The 20581-nt window shown below is 46.3% G+C and overlaps 2 protein-coding genes across 3 annotated transcripts; both read right to left on the bottom strand.

The window, feature by feature from the left end:
* Nucleotides 1-203: 203 nt before the first annotated feature.
* Nucleotides 204-14065, bottom strand: LOC310820854 (sodium/hydrogen exchanger 9B2). 2 transcript variants are annotated; one of them, XM_083692676.1, is made up of 14 exons: nt 14001-14065; nt 12287-12578; nt 11607-11672; nt 10743-10944; nt 10072-10242; nt 8172-8314; nt 7842-7969; nt 7450-7625; nt 6972-7078; nt 6129-6278; nt 5327-5435; nt 4585-4721; nt 2885-3071; nt 204-2093 (listed from the first exon to the last, which is right to left on the bottom strand). In XM_083692676.1, the coding sequence occupies exons 2-14, from the start codon at nt 12398-12400 to the stop codon at nt 2038-2040; spliced, it is 1746 nt and encodes a 581-aa protein (XP_083548802.1). In that variant the 5' UTR covers nt 12401-12578; nt 14001-14065; the 3' UTR covers nt 204-2037. The 2 variants fall into 2 exon arrangements, with proteins under 2 accessions (XP_083548802.1, XP_083548803.1); XM_083692677.1 differs by lacking the exon at nt 11607-11672.
* Nucleotides 14066-14196: 131 nt separating this feature from the next.
* bdh2 (3-hydroxybutyrate dehydrogenase, type 2) lies at nt 14197-20035 on the bottom strand. Its single transcript, XM_083693358.1, has 10 exons — nt 19980-20035; nt 19244-19346; nt 18228-18306; nt 17629-17725; nt 16954-17062; nt 16371-16431; nt 15988-16101; nt 15489-15547; nt 14948-15040; nt 14197-14553 (listed from the first exon to the last, which is right to left on the bottom strand). Exons 2-10 carry the CDS (start codon nt 19313-19315, stop codon nt 14500-14502), a joined length of 738 nt encoding a protein of 245 aa, XP_083549484.1. The 5' UTR covers nt 19316-19346; nt 19980-20035; the 3' UTR covers nt 14197-14499.
* Between the last annotated feature and the right edge of the window lie 546 nt (nt 20036-20581).

The raw sequence follows: 20581 nt of genomic DNA, 5'->3' as shown, positions 1-20581 counted from the left end.
ACTTACAGGAGAGAGTTGGAAATGAAAAACTATATATACACACCCCATCACTTTAAAGAAAATTATACTCTGGTTTAACTCACGTAGACCCAAATTGACTGTTTGGGGCGTATCCGTAGTCATCTTGTGAATAAGAAACAGTGACACATTGTATATGATCAATTCAACCATTCACACTAAGCATTACAGCTGCAACGTTTTTGAGTATTTTCAATTTTATTGCTAAAAAAAAATATTTCAAATATATTATAATTTAAAAAACGTATACAGGACTCACTCAATAAATACATACCGTGAGATTCTACTGTTGTGGAATAAGCAGTTTGGACCATGAATATCAGGGAGGGAAGTCTTGGTCTTTATTCTAGTATGACAGGAAACAGTACAGTCGACATGTACATGTTCTTACTAGCTCTGCAGCTAAGCTTCTCTGATTATCACTGTCAAACGTGGTCTTTTTATACAGGAACATAGCCCACCCCTCTGGTATTCTAGTTAGGGGAAGGGGAATAGGAGACAACCCATCTGACCTGGCTGTCTGGACAGTTTAGTCATAAACAGCCTTGTGAGACAGGCCACAGGTCAAAAAGTGTAACCTATGAGACCATATAACAGATACCTAGTTGCCTAACAAAAGGTCACCTGCCATAAAGGTCTGACCCCCATACCTTTCCCCTACCTTCCCGTACTTTTCCTCTCCACAAATCACACCCATCTGATGTAAGTGTCCTGCGCTGTGTTCATATATTCATTCTTACAGTCTATCAATACTAAAGCTTGATGTTGAAAACACAGAAAGACCCTTTTAAACAGTAGGCCGTACAAACGTAACAAAAAAAATAATCTCTAAATTCACTGCACAATTAATTCAGTAAGAAATCAAAATAACATAATAACCATAAAAAAAAACACATTATCAATTGTCAAGAATGAAAACCTGTGACTGGTTCCACCTGTCTTTTAAAAACATTGGTTTTATAGTATATGGCTCGTAAATGTATGTGATTATTTCAGCAACAATGATTTTGCATGACTATGGTCTGTTGATTTTTCCCTGATATGACATAAAGTTGTCTTCAGTGCAAAGCATGAGCAATAGCATACATGCTTCACTTGAAACTTACAACACGGCGGAATAATAAATAAATTGGGTCTTACTTTTGTCCTGATTCTACATCCTACACCTCCAAACCACTAAATATCACGTTATGGTTGGTATCAAACTTAACTGTTTATACAACACACTCCATCTCACAGAAATACAGAACACAACAACATTCACGGCTGGCAAAAGCGTGATGCAAAAGGCCTAAACACTCGACAAACGCTTATTCTGAGTTTGTGTGTACACACCAGGAACATCGCGACGTCCTAACTTCATATCTGATTTCGACGTTTTGGGCCGATCCCCTGTTGACATCCGGGTATGATTCAAACCTAACTTTGAAATACACGCACAGATCCCAAATTGGGGACTCGCACACAGTGTACGATATGAACACACTAAAATGGCTATTGGTCCAAAGCAACACATTCTATATTCTAGTGGCTCCACAAGACCAACTGCATAAATAGGATGTGTGTTTGATCAGTAGTCTGAATGAGTGTTGAGTTATAGTACCGTGTACAGAGTACAGATGCTTGGATGTACAGTAGGTCCGTCTGTTGGTTGAGTGGTGACTTGAGCTCCGGTGGCTGGAAACTACCGTTGGTTAAAAATAAATGAAACGCCTGTCCATGCAGGACCGCACACACCAAGGACACGCACGCACACACACACGCACACACACACACACACACACACACACGCACACGCACACGGACACACACGCACACGTACACACACGCACACACACACACACACAAAACGGAGAAATGAAAAGTCCCATCAGATGACCTGTGGAAAGCCCCTCTGTCCAAACAAGGGGAACATGGCACCTGGAATTGGGTGCCCACTTTGATAAGCCCTCGTCATTTCCTCTTTGGTGCCGTGTTGTTCCTGGTGCGGGGGTCCGGGGGGGGGGGGGGGGGGGGGGGTCAGAGGGTACTCTCGTAGGTGATAGGGGTGTCTGGGACAGCTTTGTGACCCTCTCCTGGAGTTGATGCAGAGAGAGTGAGGGTAGATGAGGGTGGAGAAAAGGCTTTTTTGTGAAGAAGTTAGGGGTGAAACAGACACAGACACACACCCACACCCACACACACACCCACCCACACACCCAGAGAGGGTTGTTGTAGGTCACATCACTCGTACTATAGTCAAATAATAGCTCCCCTCCAAATATACAGCCAACAAGGACACCATTGTGCCTGTAATAAAATACACTGTGATGTGTGGTAAACAAAGGTAAAGCCATGCAAATCACCACATCCCTGCGTTGTCGTTCCAAATAAAGAGACCCAGCGTGGACAAGGCTATCACTTTGCTGGGGCGGGGGGGTATTCTGTCTGACACCGAAGCACACAGTTGTTTGTGTCCAGGTCAGTGTGACGATACGGTGGATGGCTTATTTGTACACTTCCTATCATAATGCTGTTCTTTTCCAAACCAGTTTGTTTTTCTCATGGGTCATGTCTCGGGCAAATCAGTACATAGAGAACTATCTTAAAAGATGATCATAAGAAAAAACATAATGGGGTATATGAGGACACCCTTTGTTTGGTATATATGTGTGTGTGTGTGTGTGTGTGTGTGTGTGTGTGTGTATACGGATGCCTTCCTGTGTTCATAAGTGTATACGGTATGTGTGTGTGTGTGAGTATGAGAGTGTGTGTGTGTGTGTGTGTGTGTGTGTATACGGATGCCTACCTGTGTTCATAAGTGTATACCGTATGTGTGTGTGTGTGTCTGTGTGTGTGTGTGTGTGTGTGTGCGTGCGCTCCTCACCCCAGGCCGAGGGGTTCTTTGGTTTCTGGAGCAGGTGTGGTCCTGACAGGCCTATGACCAGCGCCCCGACGGGGGCGGTGAGGAGGATGGAGAGCACGGCCACAGTCAGCACGTCCATACCGTACTTCTGGAGGACCTCGTCGTCCTTTTGACGTGCCATGTCCAACGCTGTAGAGCCTATAGCTGCCTGAGGAGAGGACGGGGGGGGGGCAACACGTCAACACCACAGGAGTTACACACACACACACACACACACACACACACACACACGCACATGCGCGCACACACACGCACATGCACGCACACACACGCACATGCACGCACACACACGCACATGCGCGCACACACACAACTTTCAACTTGACTGGAAGACAAGGCACCTCCCATTTCTCCACCCTTTTCCTGAAGTGTGGACTTGTCCACTGGATGAGTGTTAAGACCTGTGCTCACACACACTATTTCCACTATTGAAACTATTCTGTAGCTATTGTAGAGGAGCAGAGGAGCTATTGCACTTGTCCTTATGTCTTACTGTTGATGAGGATCAACAGAATGATTTGGAACGCACCCTCAGGTCCTTTAAGAGTTCAGATGAAGTCAGTAAATCAATTAGAGACTTCAGGTGGCCAACTGCTTCCTTAACAATCCTGGGTTGTGTTTGCAAGCTGTGTTCTTATCGGGCAAATCCAGGTAGAACTCAGAACACTTTAAGAAATATTTTATGCCCAACTGTTAACCGTTAACCGTGTCTGTGTCTCTTGGATAGCATCCCATCCATCATGACCAGTGTCAGGAGTTATTTTCCTTGTCAGGCCATGTGGTCAGGAAAACACTCTTGGCCCTAAATGACCTCTGATCAATATAAAGACTTGATTAAGGGTTTCACACCCATGTTAAACCTATCAACTCTTTGCAGAACAATGGTCAGGAAGGAGATAAGATAACAGTCATTTAAGGTTCAAATTGTCTAGAACATAACCCTTAAAGTTACAATATGGAAGGTCCCCTAAATAGTCAGAAATAATGTCCCGAAATGACATCATTGCACAAAGTGAGAGCACCTCTCCATTAGTCTAAAACTACAGATTAATGAGGCGAGAAATTGAAATATCAGCCCTGGTCTCACTCTCTCCTCTCCTCTCCTCTCCTCTCTCTGTGTTTGCAGTGCAGCAGAATGGTGTGAGGCACTGTTATACCGCCTCAAGGAAGCACCTCTACATTGACATGGACACCAAGGTCATTTGCCAAGGCTTTACAGGGAAACAGGTGTGCTTCCGCACGCACACACACACACACACACACACACCCACACCCACCCAAACTTTCAACTTTACTGGAAGACAAGGCATGCATCCCATTTCTCCACCCTCTTCCTGAAGTGTGGACTTGTGCTTGCACTTGTCCCCAGGATGAGGGAATAAGACCTCTGCTCACACCGATCCTAAATCCCTAAATCCTAAAAGCGATCCACTGCTTCTAAATCTCCCGTGTGGGGTGTTGCAGCGCTGCAGTAACAGGGTGGAGAATTGGGAGGCACAGTAGCATCTTGTCTTGAGGTGTTCCTGCCCATCTAACCCTGACCAGGACCAGGACCAGGACCAGGCCCGGGTCAAGTCATGTGGTTTGGGGGGGAGGAAGTTGTCAGTGAGGCAGTTGGGTTTTTTCCAGCTTGTTCAGCGGGGTTTGCGTTTCGGGGGTACCTGGACGGTGGCTTTGGGCACCCACGCCAGGGCGATGAACAACTTCTCCTTCAAATTGAAGCCGGCCCACAACACACACACGTAGGTGAAGAGCACCCGCACCAGCAGGGCGATGCACAGAGTGGCCAGACCCAGGCCTGAGGACACGGAGAGGTGGAGTTACACACACACACACACACACTTAGCTACATTTACAACACACAGTACTGTATTCAAAAAATATATACGCATTTACCATTTAATATATGCCATTTAGCTGACGCTTTTATCCAAAGAGACTTACATTGCAGTGAGTGCATACATTTCAGTATATACGGTCCCAGCGGGAATCAAACCCACAACCTAAGTGTTGTTAGCGCCATGCTCTACCCACTGAGCCATAGAGGACCAAAAAAGTAGATATGGGAACAGAAAGGGGTCATCTTCATTGAACCAAGTTTAAAATGGACTTTTTGTTGTTGTTTTGCATTGAGTGTAACTGAAGTTCAGATTGACCCCAACCCTGCTACATCCAGCCGTCAGAGCGGGCTGCAGTAATACTCTCTCCACATCTGTTATCTGTTCATCTTATTCACCTTCATGACTGCAGTATCTGAATCTGTCAAAATGGAAATGATTTCCTGAACGAGACTGAGAGAGAGAGAGAGAGAGTGTGCGTGCGTGCGTATGTCTGTCTGTGTGTGTGTGTGTGTATGTCTGTCTGTCTGTCTGTGTGTGTGTGTGTGTGTGTGTTTGTACTCACCGACTGTGTATCCGTCCAGTTTATTGACTCTGATCTCTGCTCCTATCAGTCCGAAGAGCAACGGCTCGAATATGTCCCAGGCTTTCCCGACCACTTCCTCTACAGAGGTCTACGCACACACACACACACACACACACGCAAACACACGTCACCAGTGAATCAACAGAACAGAAAACAAATCAGACGAATACACAAAGGAGGAGTCCAGGGGGGAAATAGTGGAAGTACATAATGTAAAGTGACTGGAGAGACCTCTGATAACAGAAGCTGTGAGAACCACCCAGGCTGGAGAGGAATTGAACTAACACTTTTCTCTCTCTCTCTCTCTCTCTCTGCCTCTCTCTCTCTCTCTCTCCACCACCTCCCATAGAGAACCAACTGGTCCCAGATGTGACAGCAGGACTGCATTCACCCCACTGACTCCAACACAGTCTATGTTTACTGACGAGGCAGACAGCTGCTGGGAAGGCTTGGGGGCCAGTCAAAACTGTTGTCTTTTCACACAATAGGAGCCTTCCGGTCAGTTTGTGGAGTTGTAGTACTATGTAGCTGTGTGCTGTGTTATTCAACCAGGCCAGTCAGCTGAGGAGACAGGCGAGGAGGAAGAGAGGGAGGGCATAGCAAGGAGAGGAAGTAGGGTGTGTGTGTGTGTGTGTGTATGGCATGTGTATGTGTGTGTGTGTGTGTGTGGCGTGTGTGTGTGTGTGTGGCATGTGTATGTGTATGTGGGTGGCGTGCGCGTCTTGTGTGAGCGTGGCGTGCGAGTCTGTGCGTGTGCTTGCCGGTGTGTTTGGGAGCTCACCTTCCCCCTCCTCCAGCCCATGCCGGCCAGGAAAGACAGCACCAGGGTGCAGAGGCCCCCGGACCCCGGGAGGCCCGCCACGTTACTGCCAAACACGGCAAACACCGACAGGCCCAGCACCAGGAAGGAACGCTTCATCACCAGGTTTTTCTACCAGAGAGAGAGAGAGAGAGAGAGAGAACACACACATCACAGCCAGGCTATAATATAAATAAAGTGTTGACTGGATGAAATCATGATAAAAATGTACATCCATGACTTATCTTACAAGACCACACAGTCCTCAGTTTATACGGGGGGTGGGGTGGGGTGTGTGTGTGTGTGTGTGGGGGGGGGGGGGGTAATACGGGGACTAGTTTTGGGCTCTTGAGTGCTCATTCTAGAACTAGTGGCTGAAATGATCCACAACAATCCTGTGGTATCTCGTTAAGCTCCGAGACAATGCAAATATGGACACGCAAAGGTTGCCTGTGGCTCGCCGCCGGAAAAAAAAACGAGTGGCAGAAACTCTTCACATTCACGAGACAAGCGTGGCATCAGGAGGAGGCTACTGGCATCTGATTGGCTTGTGTGCTCGTGGCAAAACTAACACCCTTTTGACGGCATTGCGGCAACCCAAACTATACTGTGGAGGGTTAGGGTTAGGGTTAGGGTTAAATGTTTTCACATTGTTCTGTCCAGCTCTGTTACCGCAACTCTGGTTTATCTACTGTAACACCAGGGCCAGTGCAGTTCAGTTCAGTTCAGTTCAGCTTAGCTCAGCAGTGTGGAACGGTTATTCGAGAGCTGATACACTGACACGTTCCAAATGTTCTACAGGGTATGCTTCTCCGGCGGGCTCACCTGGTCTTTGCTGGGGAAGTAGCGTATGAGGAACCCCAGCAGCAGGCCAGCAACCATGCCCCCGCCCACCTCCAGGACCCCCCTCAGGAGGTTATACCACGTAGAGCCTGTAGAGGGAGACACCGGCCATGTCAAAAACACAGGCAGACAAAAAAACAAACAACAAGTGTATTCGTTCCAATATCCAATGAAGCGATGTAGGGTCACGCAGGTCTAGAGGAGTAGGCCAGAAAGGCCATAGGAACCGTCGGCATTTCATCACAGCACAGCGGGGGGGGGGGGCCTGGCAGAGGTCGCGCTAAGAAGTGTGTTGGCGCCATCTGCTGGTTCAAAAACAGACGCTTTCATTTCGTCACAGCGAGGACGACATGGCAAGAGGACGGTTCACGAGTGCCTGCGAAGTCTACCAACTCCGGTTCTAGCGTCTAAAGCTCGACACAGCACACACACACAGACACACACACACCCTCTCCCTAACCTGTGGCGAATGCCATGCCCAGACAGGTGGTGAAGCCGGTGATGGCCAGGATGTCGTCGAAGCTGCCTGCGGCCATGAGGAGGGTAGGGATGCCCTGTTCCAGGCCGTAGCCGTCCTTCTGAAGGAGCAGCATGGACGGGACCACCACCGCTGGGGAGACAGCACCCAGCACAAACCTACAGGACGGGGGGGGGGGGGGGGGGGGGCGCAGAGAGGGCGGGAGAGGATATGGTGAAATTGTAGTTATCTTTAAGTCGGGGTGAAGTTGAAGTAACCACAGTAAATCTCAACCGTCCACAAGACATGAGGCAACGATACAGTCATTCCACTAGGTGGCGCTGTGGACAGACAAGCAGATGGAAAGAGAGAGAGAGAGAGAGAGAGAGATGTACCCCAGTATGAATCCCCATATCCAGGGCAGGCCCATCAGGAAGTGGGAGACCAGAGCAATGGTGCAGGCCTCAATGATGCAGGGTCCCACTCCCAAACGCAGACACACCAGGCTCAGCTTCTTCAGAGCCTGACAACACAAACACAAACACACACACACACACACACACACACACACACACACACACACACTACATTATTTATCATCTTTCATTACTATCCTAGGACCATTCAATGACTGAAGGAGAACAGCCAAGCACTTTAGAGGATTGGCTTGACGGTGACAGGTAAGAGGCGGGACTGCCCCAGGCCCTTTGCTTTGAGTGACGTACCGAGCCGTCCAATCCCAGGCCTGCTCGGGCCAGAATGACAGCCAGGGCGATGTTCCTCAGGGAGGCGGACCATCGGTTGTCGATGTAGACGGCGTCCGTCACCACAGGGATGTTCCTCAGGAGGAACCCCATCAACAGCATTCCTGCAGAGAGGGAGAGAGAGAGAGGGAGAGAGAGAGGAAGGGAGAGAGAGTGGAAGGGAGAGAGAGAGAGGGAGAAAGAGAGAGAGAGAGGGAGAGATGATACTTTTATCAACAAGAGAGGCATTTGTCCTTGGCGTCTTTCTCACACAGCAGGAGGGTAACATAACTAACTCTAACTGTTGTTCTTGAGACATAAGTGCTTAAGAAAGACAGAGTTGAGACAGTCACGGAGGCCCAACCCCGTGGCTACGATATCACCCCCATCCAGTGTTCAAATGGCAAGAAACACACCTCACTCCAATAGCTTCTTTGTAACGGTTGCCTGGGAACGGTGCTCTTCTCAAGGATCAGCTATCAGTTCATCAGAGGCCTCTCTCGTCTCTGGGAATCTCAGAGATTAAGGCCCTCAAGCAAAGTAAGAACAGCGGGAAAACACTAAGCCATGTTCACAGTGGATTTTCTATTGAAGTTGAAGTCAAATATGAAAAGTAATTGGCTTCAAAAGGTCCAAAAGATCAATGAAGGCAACCCAGACACTATGAAGCAAACCTCCAACCAGTTCGGGTGATTACGGGGGTGTCTGTTTGGTTAATAGTTAAAAGAAAAAGCTTTAGGACCGGAACAAAGAGGACCGAAATTAAATTCCAGCTTTGTTCTGTTATAATAACGCCTCCCTCTGTGACCCACGCCAAAACAGGAGTTCAAACAACAAAACCAGGGCTTTGAACTGGACGAGAGAACTTCTACCCTTTTGGGGTTTCAAAAAAACATTAAAAAAAAAAACTATGAAGGTTCTGGAATCAAAGATTCAACAGTGCTTTTTTTTGTCTGTCTGTCTGTCTGTCATCTACTTTTTGAACTTTGCTGAAAATTGAAGGATAGGCTCTGAGTTTGTTTGATTGTTATGGTCTTCGGCGCCGAGTCGGCCACTTACTGCACGGTTCAGAGGAAAACACGAGGCCTCGTGGGCCAGCTCTCTGTCGCTTCGGGTAAACACGGCTGCAACATTTTGGTTCCAAAATGAAAGAAACCGCAGTATGAATAAAACATGTACTGAACACGAACGCAGATAAAAAAAATCTGCTCTTCCAAGTGTTCCCCCCCCCCCCCCCCCCCCCACACACACACACTTATACGGTACAGTGTTCACTTCAAATAAACCACAACGATTTGAGAACGCCCACTCTCATACTTTGATTCTATCTGTTCTCCTGACTCTCCTCTCCTCTATACTCCCTTTATTCATTGTTGCAAGCAGTCGTAACACGTGTAATAATGGTGTACTACACATGGTTCTATCCACAACACCATACATGCTGACAAAGAGTCACATTTTAGTGTACAGTAAACAACAGCTATGGTGGTTGTAGTGTGGGAACACACAGGTGTGTGCAGTGTGTGTGTGTGTACATGTGTGTGTGTGTGTGTGTGTGTGTGTGTGTGTGTGTGTTGAATCTGTTTTATCAGCAGAGCAGGCCACCACTCCCATGTATCCTTACAAAGCGTTTCCAAAGGGTAAAGGGACAGGGTGAGTCATCATACTGGGGTAAGGGTTGGGACAGACTTGGTATCCATCTCTGCCCGTTACCAAGGATATGTACTGTAGGGCAGGTGGTACCCTGGTCAGTCATCTTGCCTCAACAACCACCTGACACACACACACACACACACGCACTTGGCGAAACACAACGCAACTGAAAAAAACACACATCCCCACAGACACACATAAACACACACGCTCTCGTGACCTTGCTTACCGAGCAGCGGGGGGAAGGGGGGCAGTTTGGGCAGGCGTATGAGGCCCACCAGCTTGCCCCCGGTGATGGAGCAGATGAAAAGCACGGTGACGCCGAACAGGTTGCCCCCTGGTAGACACTCCTTCTCTGTGATGGACCACACCACCCCAAACAGCACCGCAGCCAACAGGACTGGAGACACAGAGGGTGGGGGGGAGGGGGGGGGGGGGGGGCACAGGCAGGGATAGAGTCAGCACATGGCAACTTCTAAAGACTCACATACTGTAGGCTACCTGAAATTAGATCTGATTCCAATAATTCAACATCTAAGGAATTGGGGCACCACTGCACTAGTACTGTAAATTGGTTCTGATCATGTCATCAATATAATAGAATAATTAATAACAGACTTGGGGACAGTTCATCTCCCGTATCAAACAACAGAGACACACAGGAAGGACTGAGTCTGCAGCTCCCTCTCTCCTCAACCCCCGCTTTCTTTCTTTTTTTCCCCCTACAAATACGAATGCCAACCCCCCCTAAACCATGGCAACATCACCAAGGCAACACAAGACATCACATAGCCAGGTTAACATCACCAAGGCAACACCCCCCCCCTCCCCCTCCTCCTCCCTCCTCCTCCCCCTCCCCATGGGTGCATGCCTAGTCTCTCTGCCCCCTGCCAAGCGCACCTTTGGTGATGAGAGAGGCCAGGAGGCCTCTGGGCGGGCAGGGGCATGCCCTGCGGAGCCTGCCGCAGCAGATGACAGGTGGGTCCGTGTTGGTGCCCATGTCCACCAGGGGGTTCCGGGGGATGAAGTAGGTGGTCTCCTCTGTGACATTGGGACTGGAGCAGCGCCGCACCACCACCTGGATCTGGTTCACGCTCAGGTGCTGCCGGGGCGAGAGAGAGAGAGAGAGGAGAGAGAGAGAGAGGAGAGAGAGTCAAATCCAAATCAAACTTCATCCATATGGCCCATTTTCAGACATTTGCAGATGCAGTACAGTGCGCTGAACAGGACACAAGACAGAGCTTAAACGGACAGAAAAGGAAAAAAAAGACACCCAAGATCAAAACTAAAAAGAGGACGTTAAAAGTTCAAGTTGAACTTTAACGTCCGTGGAAGTTCATCAAGCAGTAGAAGCGTCGGACAAGTGAAGGACGTCAGAGGTCTGTGGAGACGCATGCAAGGTCAACCACAAGAATTCAATGTACGGTCACACAAAAGCGAAGGACGAAACCAAGCCAGGCGTGCAACGCGGTGCGTTTTTCAGCCACAAATTTGCCGGAGCGCATTACCATAAGCAAGCCTACCTGCCGGTCAGAAAAGCAAGCGTTCGTCTCTTCGCGTCAACCTCTGAGAGAGAAACGGCTGGCACCCTGGAAATGTCCCTCAGGTGAGAGGAAGGCTGTTTCGGTCACATTCCTGATGTGGACTTTTGAAAGAGTCTCTGACGACACGTAGGTTTTTGACCCAGTGTGTCTAGTTTAGCACCTGTGACTTCAAAGGCGCGGCCAGTTTCTCTCTCTGGGCTTTGGCGCCAATCACCAGTACCTCATCAGTGTTGTCTTGGTTCAACTGGAGGGGAGGAGAAGGGCTGGGGGGGGGCTCTGGGGGGGGCTGGTGGGAGAGACGGATTTGGTGTCAATGTCAGGGAGCTACAAGCTTCAAGACGTCAGGCTCACACTGAAACGATTGCAGTGGTTTTGGGGAAACGCTGGATGTGGATAAGAGTGACCGCGCTGCCACTGTGTCTTTGTCAAGTCACACCCATACAGAGTAGCTCCACTCTGCCATACTGTTGACATAGGGGGGGGAAGTCAGGCTAACTAAACACTACTGTGCTACGCTACTTGCACTTTTGGCCTAATGCAGTTGGGCTGAAGGGATATGGACTTCGACGACAGACAGCTAACTGTTTAGAAGCCAGAACACACACACACAATAAGACCACTGTCATGAAAAGACACCATTGTTCCAACCCACAGAAATACCTCTCTCTCTCTCTCTCTCAAAAGTATTTCAGGCTAAGATTTCAAGGGTCGGTTGCTAACATTATTTATTTATTTATTTATTTTGGTCACATCAAACAATTTCTCAGTAAGACTACATGAGACTCAAGATGCATATCTTAGGACCCCGCTCGTTTGAGGAGTTCCGTGGAAGAAATATTAGACAAGATAAGATAACACTCTATTCTGGCAATATACACACATTGGTATGTTTCGTTTTACCTCCACATGATTGGGCGCTGCGCCATCCTTTTCAGGGCTGGGCACTGGACTGTGCGCTGGGCTGTGCCCTGGACTGGGCACAGGCGTAGGTTCCTTAGGCTGGGCGTCCACCATGGCATCGACAGTACTACGGTACACTTCGCTTCTCCTCACGTCTCTTAACACATCAAACCCAGGGGAGAGGCGGTGTTGGCCATCGATGGGCTGGACTGGGCTGGGCTGGGCTGGGCTGACTGTTCTACTTGTGTAGGCTATACTGTGTCAAGGATTGACCACTTCATTTACACATCACCTGATTATCAGTCAAAAGAAGAGGGAAAAAAAAGTGTTTGATTGCTGAAGTACACAGGCGAGAGTGAGGTAGTTGGCAAACATGGTGTTGAGATAGGAGTCGACAAATCAGGGTCAAGGTACACCTTCTCATGGTGGAGGTGGTGTAATGGTGTGGGGAATGTTTTCTTGGCACACTTTGGGCCCGTTAATACCAATCAATCATCAATTCATCGCTTGAATGTCACAGCCTATTTTAAGTATTGTTGCTGACCACGTGCATCCCTTCATGGCCACGATTTACCCATCTTCTAATGGCTACTTCTAGCATGATAATGCATCATGTCACAAAGCAAAAGTCGAACTCAAACGGGTTTCATGAACATGACAATGAGTTCAGTGTTCTTCAGTGGCCTTCCCAGTCACCGGATCTGAATCCAATAGAACACCTTTGGGGTGTGGTAGAACGGGAGATTCACAGCTTGAAAGTGCACCTGAAAAACCTGCAGGAATTGCGTGATGCAGTCATGTCATCATGGACCAGAATCTCAAAGAAATGTTTCCAACATCTTGTGGAATCAATGCCACGAAGAATTGAGGCTGTTTTGAGAGCAAAGGGAGTCTCTTCCCAGTATTTGTAGTGTTCCTAATAAAGTGCTCCATGAGTGTACATGTCGCTTGTAAACAAACAGAAACACACTGTTGCCATGCCTGTTTTATGGACATGCCTTATGGACTGCGCATGCTCAGTCCCATCGGTATTTGATGGGAAGTGGTAATTTCATGTGAAACATGAGGATCTGCACTGGACTGTAGCTAACCATGCTAATGTCAATCTCCTGCTATCGCCTACATAGACGATGACCTGACAGTGTCGATCACATTGTGTTTTTCGACCCCTTGACTATGATGATACTGACCTCACACAGAATCAGACCGAGATGGGGGGGAGATAGGGGGGCGGGGGACAGTCACGTCCGATGAATATGACCCCCCAAGCTACGTTTGTTTATCTCAAGCAATGCGAACCGTACCCGGTGGTTCGTTAATCCGAGACCACACACTAATCAACGGTAGATTTAGAGAGAACCATCTGGCACACATTTGCAACGTCTTCACCGCAGCATGGCATATGAATGCCAGTCACTCGCATTCGCCAAAAGCAACGCAGGAGGTTTTATGTTACCCGGCATTATATTGACCGTTATCACTGAACACATATTCTTACGATCATTAACGCATGGCGTTATTTCAATATAAGGAGCTAGCTGGCTAACTAGCTAGCATCAGAAGTTATGAAATTCGCCAGTTCACCCAAATGTCGTCCTGGCTGTCAACGCATAGCTACCCATAGCACTAGATCGGGGAAAATAGATATGGTTTTTTAGGATATTTTACATTTCAGTGGCTACATCTAATCATATTTATGGATATAGCTACTCACCTCATAGCGCAATAACTGCCAATCCACGCGTATAACTGACTGACTGACTGAGGAGAGGATTTCACAGACGGGAATGAGGGAGATTAGTGATGACCAACTAGGAGCTGCACGGAGTTAACCTACTGTACCTTCCCACTCGAGGGAGTGGAGATGTCAAATCAATTTCGCACACAAGACTAGGTTTGACAACTTTTATAAATAGTTTTTAATCGTTTTTAATCGTTTCATCAGAGCACATACATTTTGGCAGGTTAACTAGCTCACATGACTATGATTTTTGTTCTGTTCATGACAACTTCATATACATTTGATATTGTTACATAATAACATCCACAACATGGTGCTTATTATGGCGGTATTACATGTATGTCATTGTGTTTGAGAGGCACGATTGGCTTCAATTTAAAACTAAGAAAAATCAATCCATCAAAAATCAATCATTATTCTTCTTGAATAAAAAATAAAAATCACATCAAACGTGTGCTCTCTGCAAGTTCCTTTAGAGACTCCATCCTCCATCGATGATTTGCTCTGTTCCAGTCACATAGGCAGACTGAAGGTACGAGGCAAAAACAATCATCAACTAACCTCTGACTACATTAGTTTACAATTTAGCAATCAGTGGCCTACTAATGGATGTTAACACAGTTTAAACATTAACTTAACATTCAGGTCAGATACATTTGAATTCCAAAGAAACTCTGAATTCCAAATCCACCCCCTAGCCCCTATCCCATCGACACTTCTGTGGATCTAAGAGCATAGGATAGCTACAAGCAATATAGTGATATCTCCTTTCTATCTTCCATTTCCGGTTGGTTGGGAGGAAAATTCACCATATAGCTATCAACCATCCAATTCTCTCAGATCGACAGGAGTGACTAGGAATGAAGGGGTCCAGGGACAGACTTGGGATTCAGCATCTTAGCGTGATTGAGAGCTCTCACCTCGTCTGAAGCGAGGTAAACACACAGGTGTGCCACTTCCTCTGCAGTGCACATCCTGCCTGTCTTCTGCCTCGCCATGAAGTCCTTCAGGGCCTGCCAGGGGAGGAAACAGGAAGTGTTGATAAGGCATTTGGGTTTGTTTACTTTTCACCACAATGTAACGAACGACCACTCCACATAATGGCGGGGGACTGAACTGAATCCTGGAGTGAATCCAGGCAGAGTTGATGCCATTGTGTGTAAACAATAAGCATACGCAATAAGCATCTCGTACCAATGTGTTGTATGGGGAGGGATGCAATGGGGAATGTGATGTTTGTTTGTCTGTATACTGTATTATATGTGGAGGATGCTTTTATTTGTGATCTGGCATGCCTTTCTTCATTGCCTCTGAGGAGATAAATAAAGGTTAATTCAATTGAATGTGAATTGAACACTGACAGGAACGATCGGTTTATATACATGTATAAGGCTGGATACATTGTGGTACACTAGGACTGTAAAAAATGCAATTGTAGAAGAGGTCAAGACGATACAGTACCTGATCTGGATCAGGTTGGGCCTGGATTCTACCCCTCAGTGAAGGGGTATCAACAGTCCCTGTACAGCAGGGAACCAACATACAGTACATTACTACCATTAAAGGTGTAGTGTATTTTGCAAATACCAGTAGTCCTTAATGTCTATGTGGAAGTGAATGAATAACAGTTAACTTGACGCTCTGCAATGAAAATGTTGCTTGTTTCATTTCAGAGTAGTTGCCGGTCCAGCACACACAGTAGGACCCCTTGGCTGTTACATAGGACATTACTGTATTTGCCTGAACATTTCTGTACTGCACTGTAATCTTAACAACTCAGGCTCCTAAATCAGGGGACTTGCAGCAGGGCAGGCACCATTCTACTGATAACACCTCAAGGAGGTCTGTGTCACAATCTAATAATACAGTGCTTTCTGTCCTCGAGTCTTGGTTGAAAATGATTGCAGAGAGAAACAAATAGTATTATGGGGCATGTTATGGGTATGAGTAAGGTGCTTACCAGGACAGACACAGTTACAGCGAATGCCTTGCTCAATGAAATCAGCTGCAATGGATTTGGTGAGTCCAATAACGGCCGCCTTGGAAGTACAGTACACACACCGGTTCACAACACCTACAGAGGGGGGCAGGGACGCACACACACACACACACACACACACACACACACACACACACACACACACACAGACACACAGACACACAGACACACAGACACACACACATTTTGCTTGAGTAATTAGATTATCAGAGATAAGAGGATTAGATCAACTTGACATGGATTGTACCAGCAGGTCTAATTGTCTTGTTCATCATCAACTATACTGTATTTTATAACGTGTTATCGTCATTTCCTCTCATGTTCTTTCATATAATCTACTTTACCTTTTATGCTAGATGCCACTGACGCCATGTTAATGATGTTGCCAGACTTCTTAGCCAACATCTAGGAAGGGAAAACAACATTGATATGAAGGGCCGTGGGGACTTCCCAGACCCAACAGACCCAACAAAAAAGTGGTTCCGTCGATTTAAAAATGAGAGTCACAGATGACTTGACAAAAATAAACAGCAGAACTCTGTACACATCTTAAAAACAACAAAGAAAGACCAACTGAAAATGGACTTGAAGGGTCACAATGGATAGACGGACGCATTGATTGCTATGATGATCACCAATTAGCCTACGGTCTACGAGGCGGTTTGGTCAGTTTATGGTTAAAGGGCGGGGATTAGCCGTTAGTGATCAGTGTTCCCCTGTCATCCTGCCATGGCTGAAAAGCAGGAGTACAGTTAATCCAGGAGATCAGGGAGAAAAACAACATGTCAGTCAATTTGGGGTGAGGGGGGGGGGACGGGACACAAGAGAATGAACGCTGAACAACGACATATGTTTGTTCTCCCTAATCCCCCAAGTTGAAGGTAGTGTTGAGGAGAGGAAGGAGGACTGGGGGGGGGGGATGGTCACCTTGGGCAGGAAAGCCTTGATCATGAGGTACATGCTGCGGACGTTGAGGTTCATGGTGAAGTCCCAGTCAGCCTCCTCGGTCTGCAGGATAGAGCCATGGTGCACATACCTGGGGGAGGGGAGGTGGTGGTGTCAATCATAGGGTTGGGAGGGGGTGGTGTCAATCATAGGGTTGGGAGGGGGGAGGGGGCTTCATGAAGCCTTCATAAACCCCTACACAGCTGCTTCAGAAATTGTTCACAGGCATATATCATGCTGGGTTTTATAGATACAGTATGTTGATATTACAACATTAATATTGGGGGGGGGGGGGGGGGGGGGTATACCGTTGATAGACTGCTCCTTCCCAAGGGTTGACCTCAGTAACTTCCAAGAGACTGTGTCCCTCCACACACTGTGCTAGGACATACAAGGGCTTTAGGGCAACATTTTAGTGACCTCCATAAGGTGATTGGTGACAGAGGTCAAGTTGAGGTTAAGCCCTGAGATTTGGAAATGCAGTACTGTGAGTGTTGGAAATTGGAGAGGCTGTGGGCAAAGTTAATTAATAAATCATTTACCTGATTAAATGTGTTGTATATAAAGGTTAGTAAGATAGCTGTTACTCAGCTTACTTCTAGTTTGTTTATTTCAGGTTTACAATGATGCACTTTTTAAAAGGAAAAGTTAAACTACCCAGCAATATTGAACAGCACGTCTATATGGTCAAAGCCCCTGGCCAGAGTGTCTATTTGGTCCTTCTTAGTAACATCCACCACCTTGGTCTTGATTCCTGTTGAATAACAGGAGAACTTTATTTTTGACAGAAATTACATGGTAATTACACATATATACATATATCACATAAATGAATTGTTTCTTTGAATTGTTTCAACTGCCACTAAGGTGCCAGAAAGTATCTATTTCCACAAAATCACTTGGTAAAGACCAATGGGTACCATGAAAATAAAGTGCTACTAACACACACAACAAAGCTGCCTCCTCTGGCAGGGGTAGGAGATGAGTGTGGTGTATGGTCATGTGAAGCGATTTGTGCCTAGATTAACAGGATTAGTGTGTGTGTGCGTAGAGGAGTCTGCTCTAGCTATTTCAAGTGCAATAACATGAAGATGCCATGTATTGAAAAATGGCAGGAAAACTACAAGTTTAAATGGATGTCAAGAAATCCGAGATTCGAAGAATAGTTGATATATCATCAAAAGATTCCACTGTATGAAAAGGGACTAAAAATGCCCAGTAGATGGCAGCAGTAAGCCACGATTGACAGACAGTACCTGGGAGGTCATCCAATTCCTTCAGTTTCTCCCCGTTGATGTCTATTGCTGTGACTTGAGCTCCTTCTCTGGCAAACGCCTACAATATAGAGATAAGCACAGAAAAAGACATTGATACAATTCATCAAGTGGGTTTCAGAAAGCCTAGAGTGTTAATGGGGGGGGGGGGGTTCAATACTCTGAAGCGGCGTCTGCTACCAGTGTGATTTGAGTGCCGATAGACAGACACAGAGTTGCTACCACTACCCAGAATAAGGCTTAAATATCTTTAATAGCTAGGAGCTACTAAGGGCCATTTGCGAATTTTCATTTCATTTTAATAGATTATAAATACATGTTTATATGTAGTACCTTTAAAAGACCCAAAAATAGATTTGAACGCCACTTCATATGACGATGCTCCGCCTCAGGACCATGAGGAACTAGGCTCATGTTTTAAAGTGATAAGAAGCTTCAAACTAACTTGCTCGGTTAGGGCTGTCATCTGTCATCACACGTTTATCAACAATAAACAGCCACAGATAGTTCTATATTCCTACTGTGTACACACATTTGTATCCTTTTGCCCTTTACAAGTGTGTGTGTGTGTGTGTGTGTGGGGGGGGGGGGGGGGGTGCGTATGTGCAGGATGGAGTCTATCTGGGTGTTGATGGAAAGCAGGGTACGCACGGAAAGAGGACGTTCGAAAATATCAATGCAGTCACCGGCAGGTGTTAAAGAGTAGATCCTGTACATAGGGAGGTGGAGGTAGAATTGGATGATCTACCTCCACCAGCCTCTCTGGTACTGTAATGTACATACAAAGGTACGGCTCTCTACCATCCTGTACACACACAGGACGTTGCTCTTTATTCTCCATGCACAGAGAGAAAAGATGATAGCATGAATCACCCCAAGAACATGAAATATTCATAACCAGAACAGGTCTAGCTAGACGGGTGGACAGCTTTTTTTCAGCTCGTCACCCGTGAGTGCGTGGGTGTTTGTGTGCGTGCGTGCGTGTGGAGGGGCATTACAATTGCTGCAGCTCGTCCAATCCCCTGTGCACCTGCTGACAACACAATCACTTTCCCATCCAGGCGGCCCATAACGCTGCAAGGTTTAGTCTTACTGGTGAGGCTGTGGACAAGTACAAAAACATGACAGCCATAAACACACTGGAAGGAGAGGAAATTAATTGCTCTCATCAAATGGTATTGATTGTTTTGGTCATTTGTTTTGTATTTCCTGAAGCCTACTGGATGGGTGTATTCACAAACTAAGCACAAGTTCCGAGAACGTTCTAGCTGGCGTTGGAACTTAGAATCGGTGTGTCTGTGCAGGGAAATATCTGTACTGCATGATCACCTTTGGTCTCTGAAGTAAATAGCCTACCGTCTAGTATCATGACGCAATCAGGGTCCTTCAGGGCACGATTGTATCTGTGCATTTGGCCTGCATGGTTTAACTCGATTTCTGAACCTCTAACATCGAATCATGAGCCACGGGATATTACTGCAGAGATCATTTTAGGCTTTCAGTTCAGTTAATCTATAAAATCAGTAGGATCAAATGCTTTGTTTCACTTAATAATCTGCGTGCAGAATGATGACTGCAAGGCGATCTTTTGATCTGTGTGCACTGTGCAGGGAGACTAATTGTATGACGCTCCATGAAATTAGTTTAGCAATGAAATATCAAACGATTGAGATTTACATCTATAGTACATGCAGATCTGATCTTCATAAGTTTGTAAAACTTGTAACTACTTACCTGCACACTGTACTTAGATAAAGACAGTAGACGACACGTTGAACGTCAATGTCAGGAATGGACTCACATGACCCTTTTCGTAAATCCGATTGGCTTCACCTACCGTGTATGTAAATGAGAATTTCTTCTAAATAAAAGTACCCAAGTTAAATTTGTTAAAGCATTTAGAAATAATAAATAAAGGAACCACACATTATTTTTTAACGTATCTCTATAAATAAATATGTACCGTACTGTTTTGTTCCGCTTACTGTATGACGAAGCACCGTCCAATGAGTTTGGAGGCATTTGCTTGACTCACAAAGCAAGTCTAATTGCAAGGAAGACAGAGAATACAGTCCCTCCTAATGACCTCTTCAACCCCACAACCCCCCTACAAGTTTCTCTCCTGTAATAAATTAAAAATAATAATAATAATAATCCTTCTCTCCAGCATTGTGACTGCCTATGGCCCCTGGTCTGAGCATTGATTACTTTATCTTATGATGACTAATGGACAGATGATTCACTTCCTTAAACAAATGTATTTGTTGTAAGTCGCTTTGGATAAATGCCATAAATGTAAAATGTAAAATCTACTCAGCAACACTTCCAGAAAATGA

Source organism: Argentina silus, assembly GCF_951799395.1.
Source record: "Argentina silus genome assembly, chromosome: 21".
Taxonomy (NCBI): domain Eukaryota; kingdom Metazoa; phylum Chordata; class Actinopteri; order Argentiniformes; family Argentinidae; genus Argentina; species Argentina silus.
This window is presented reverse-complemented; position numbering and strand designations above follow the sequence as displayed.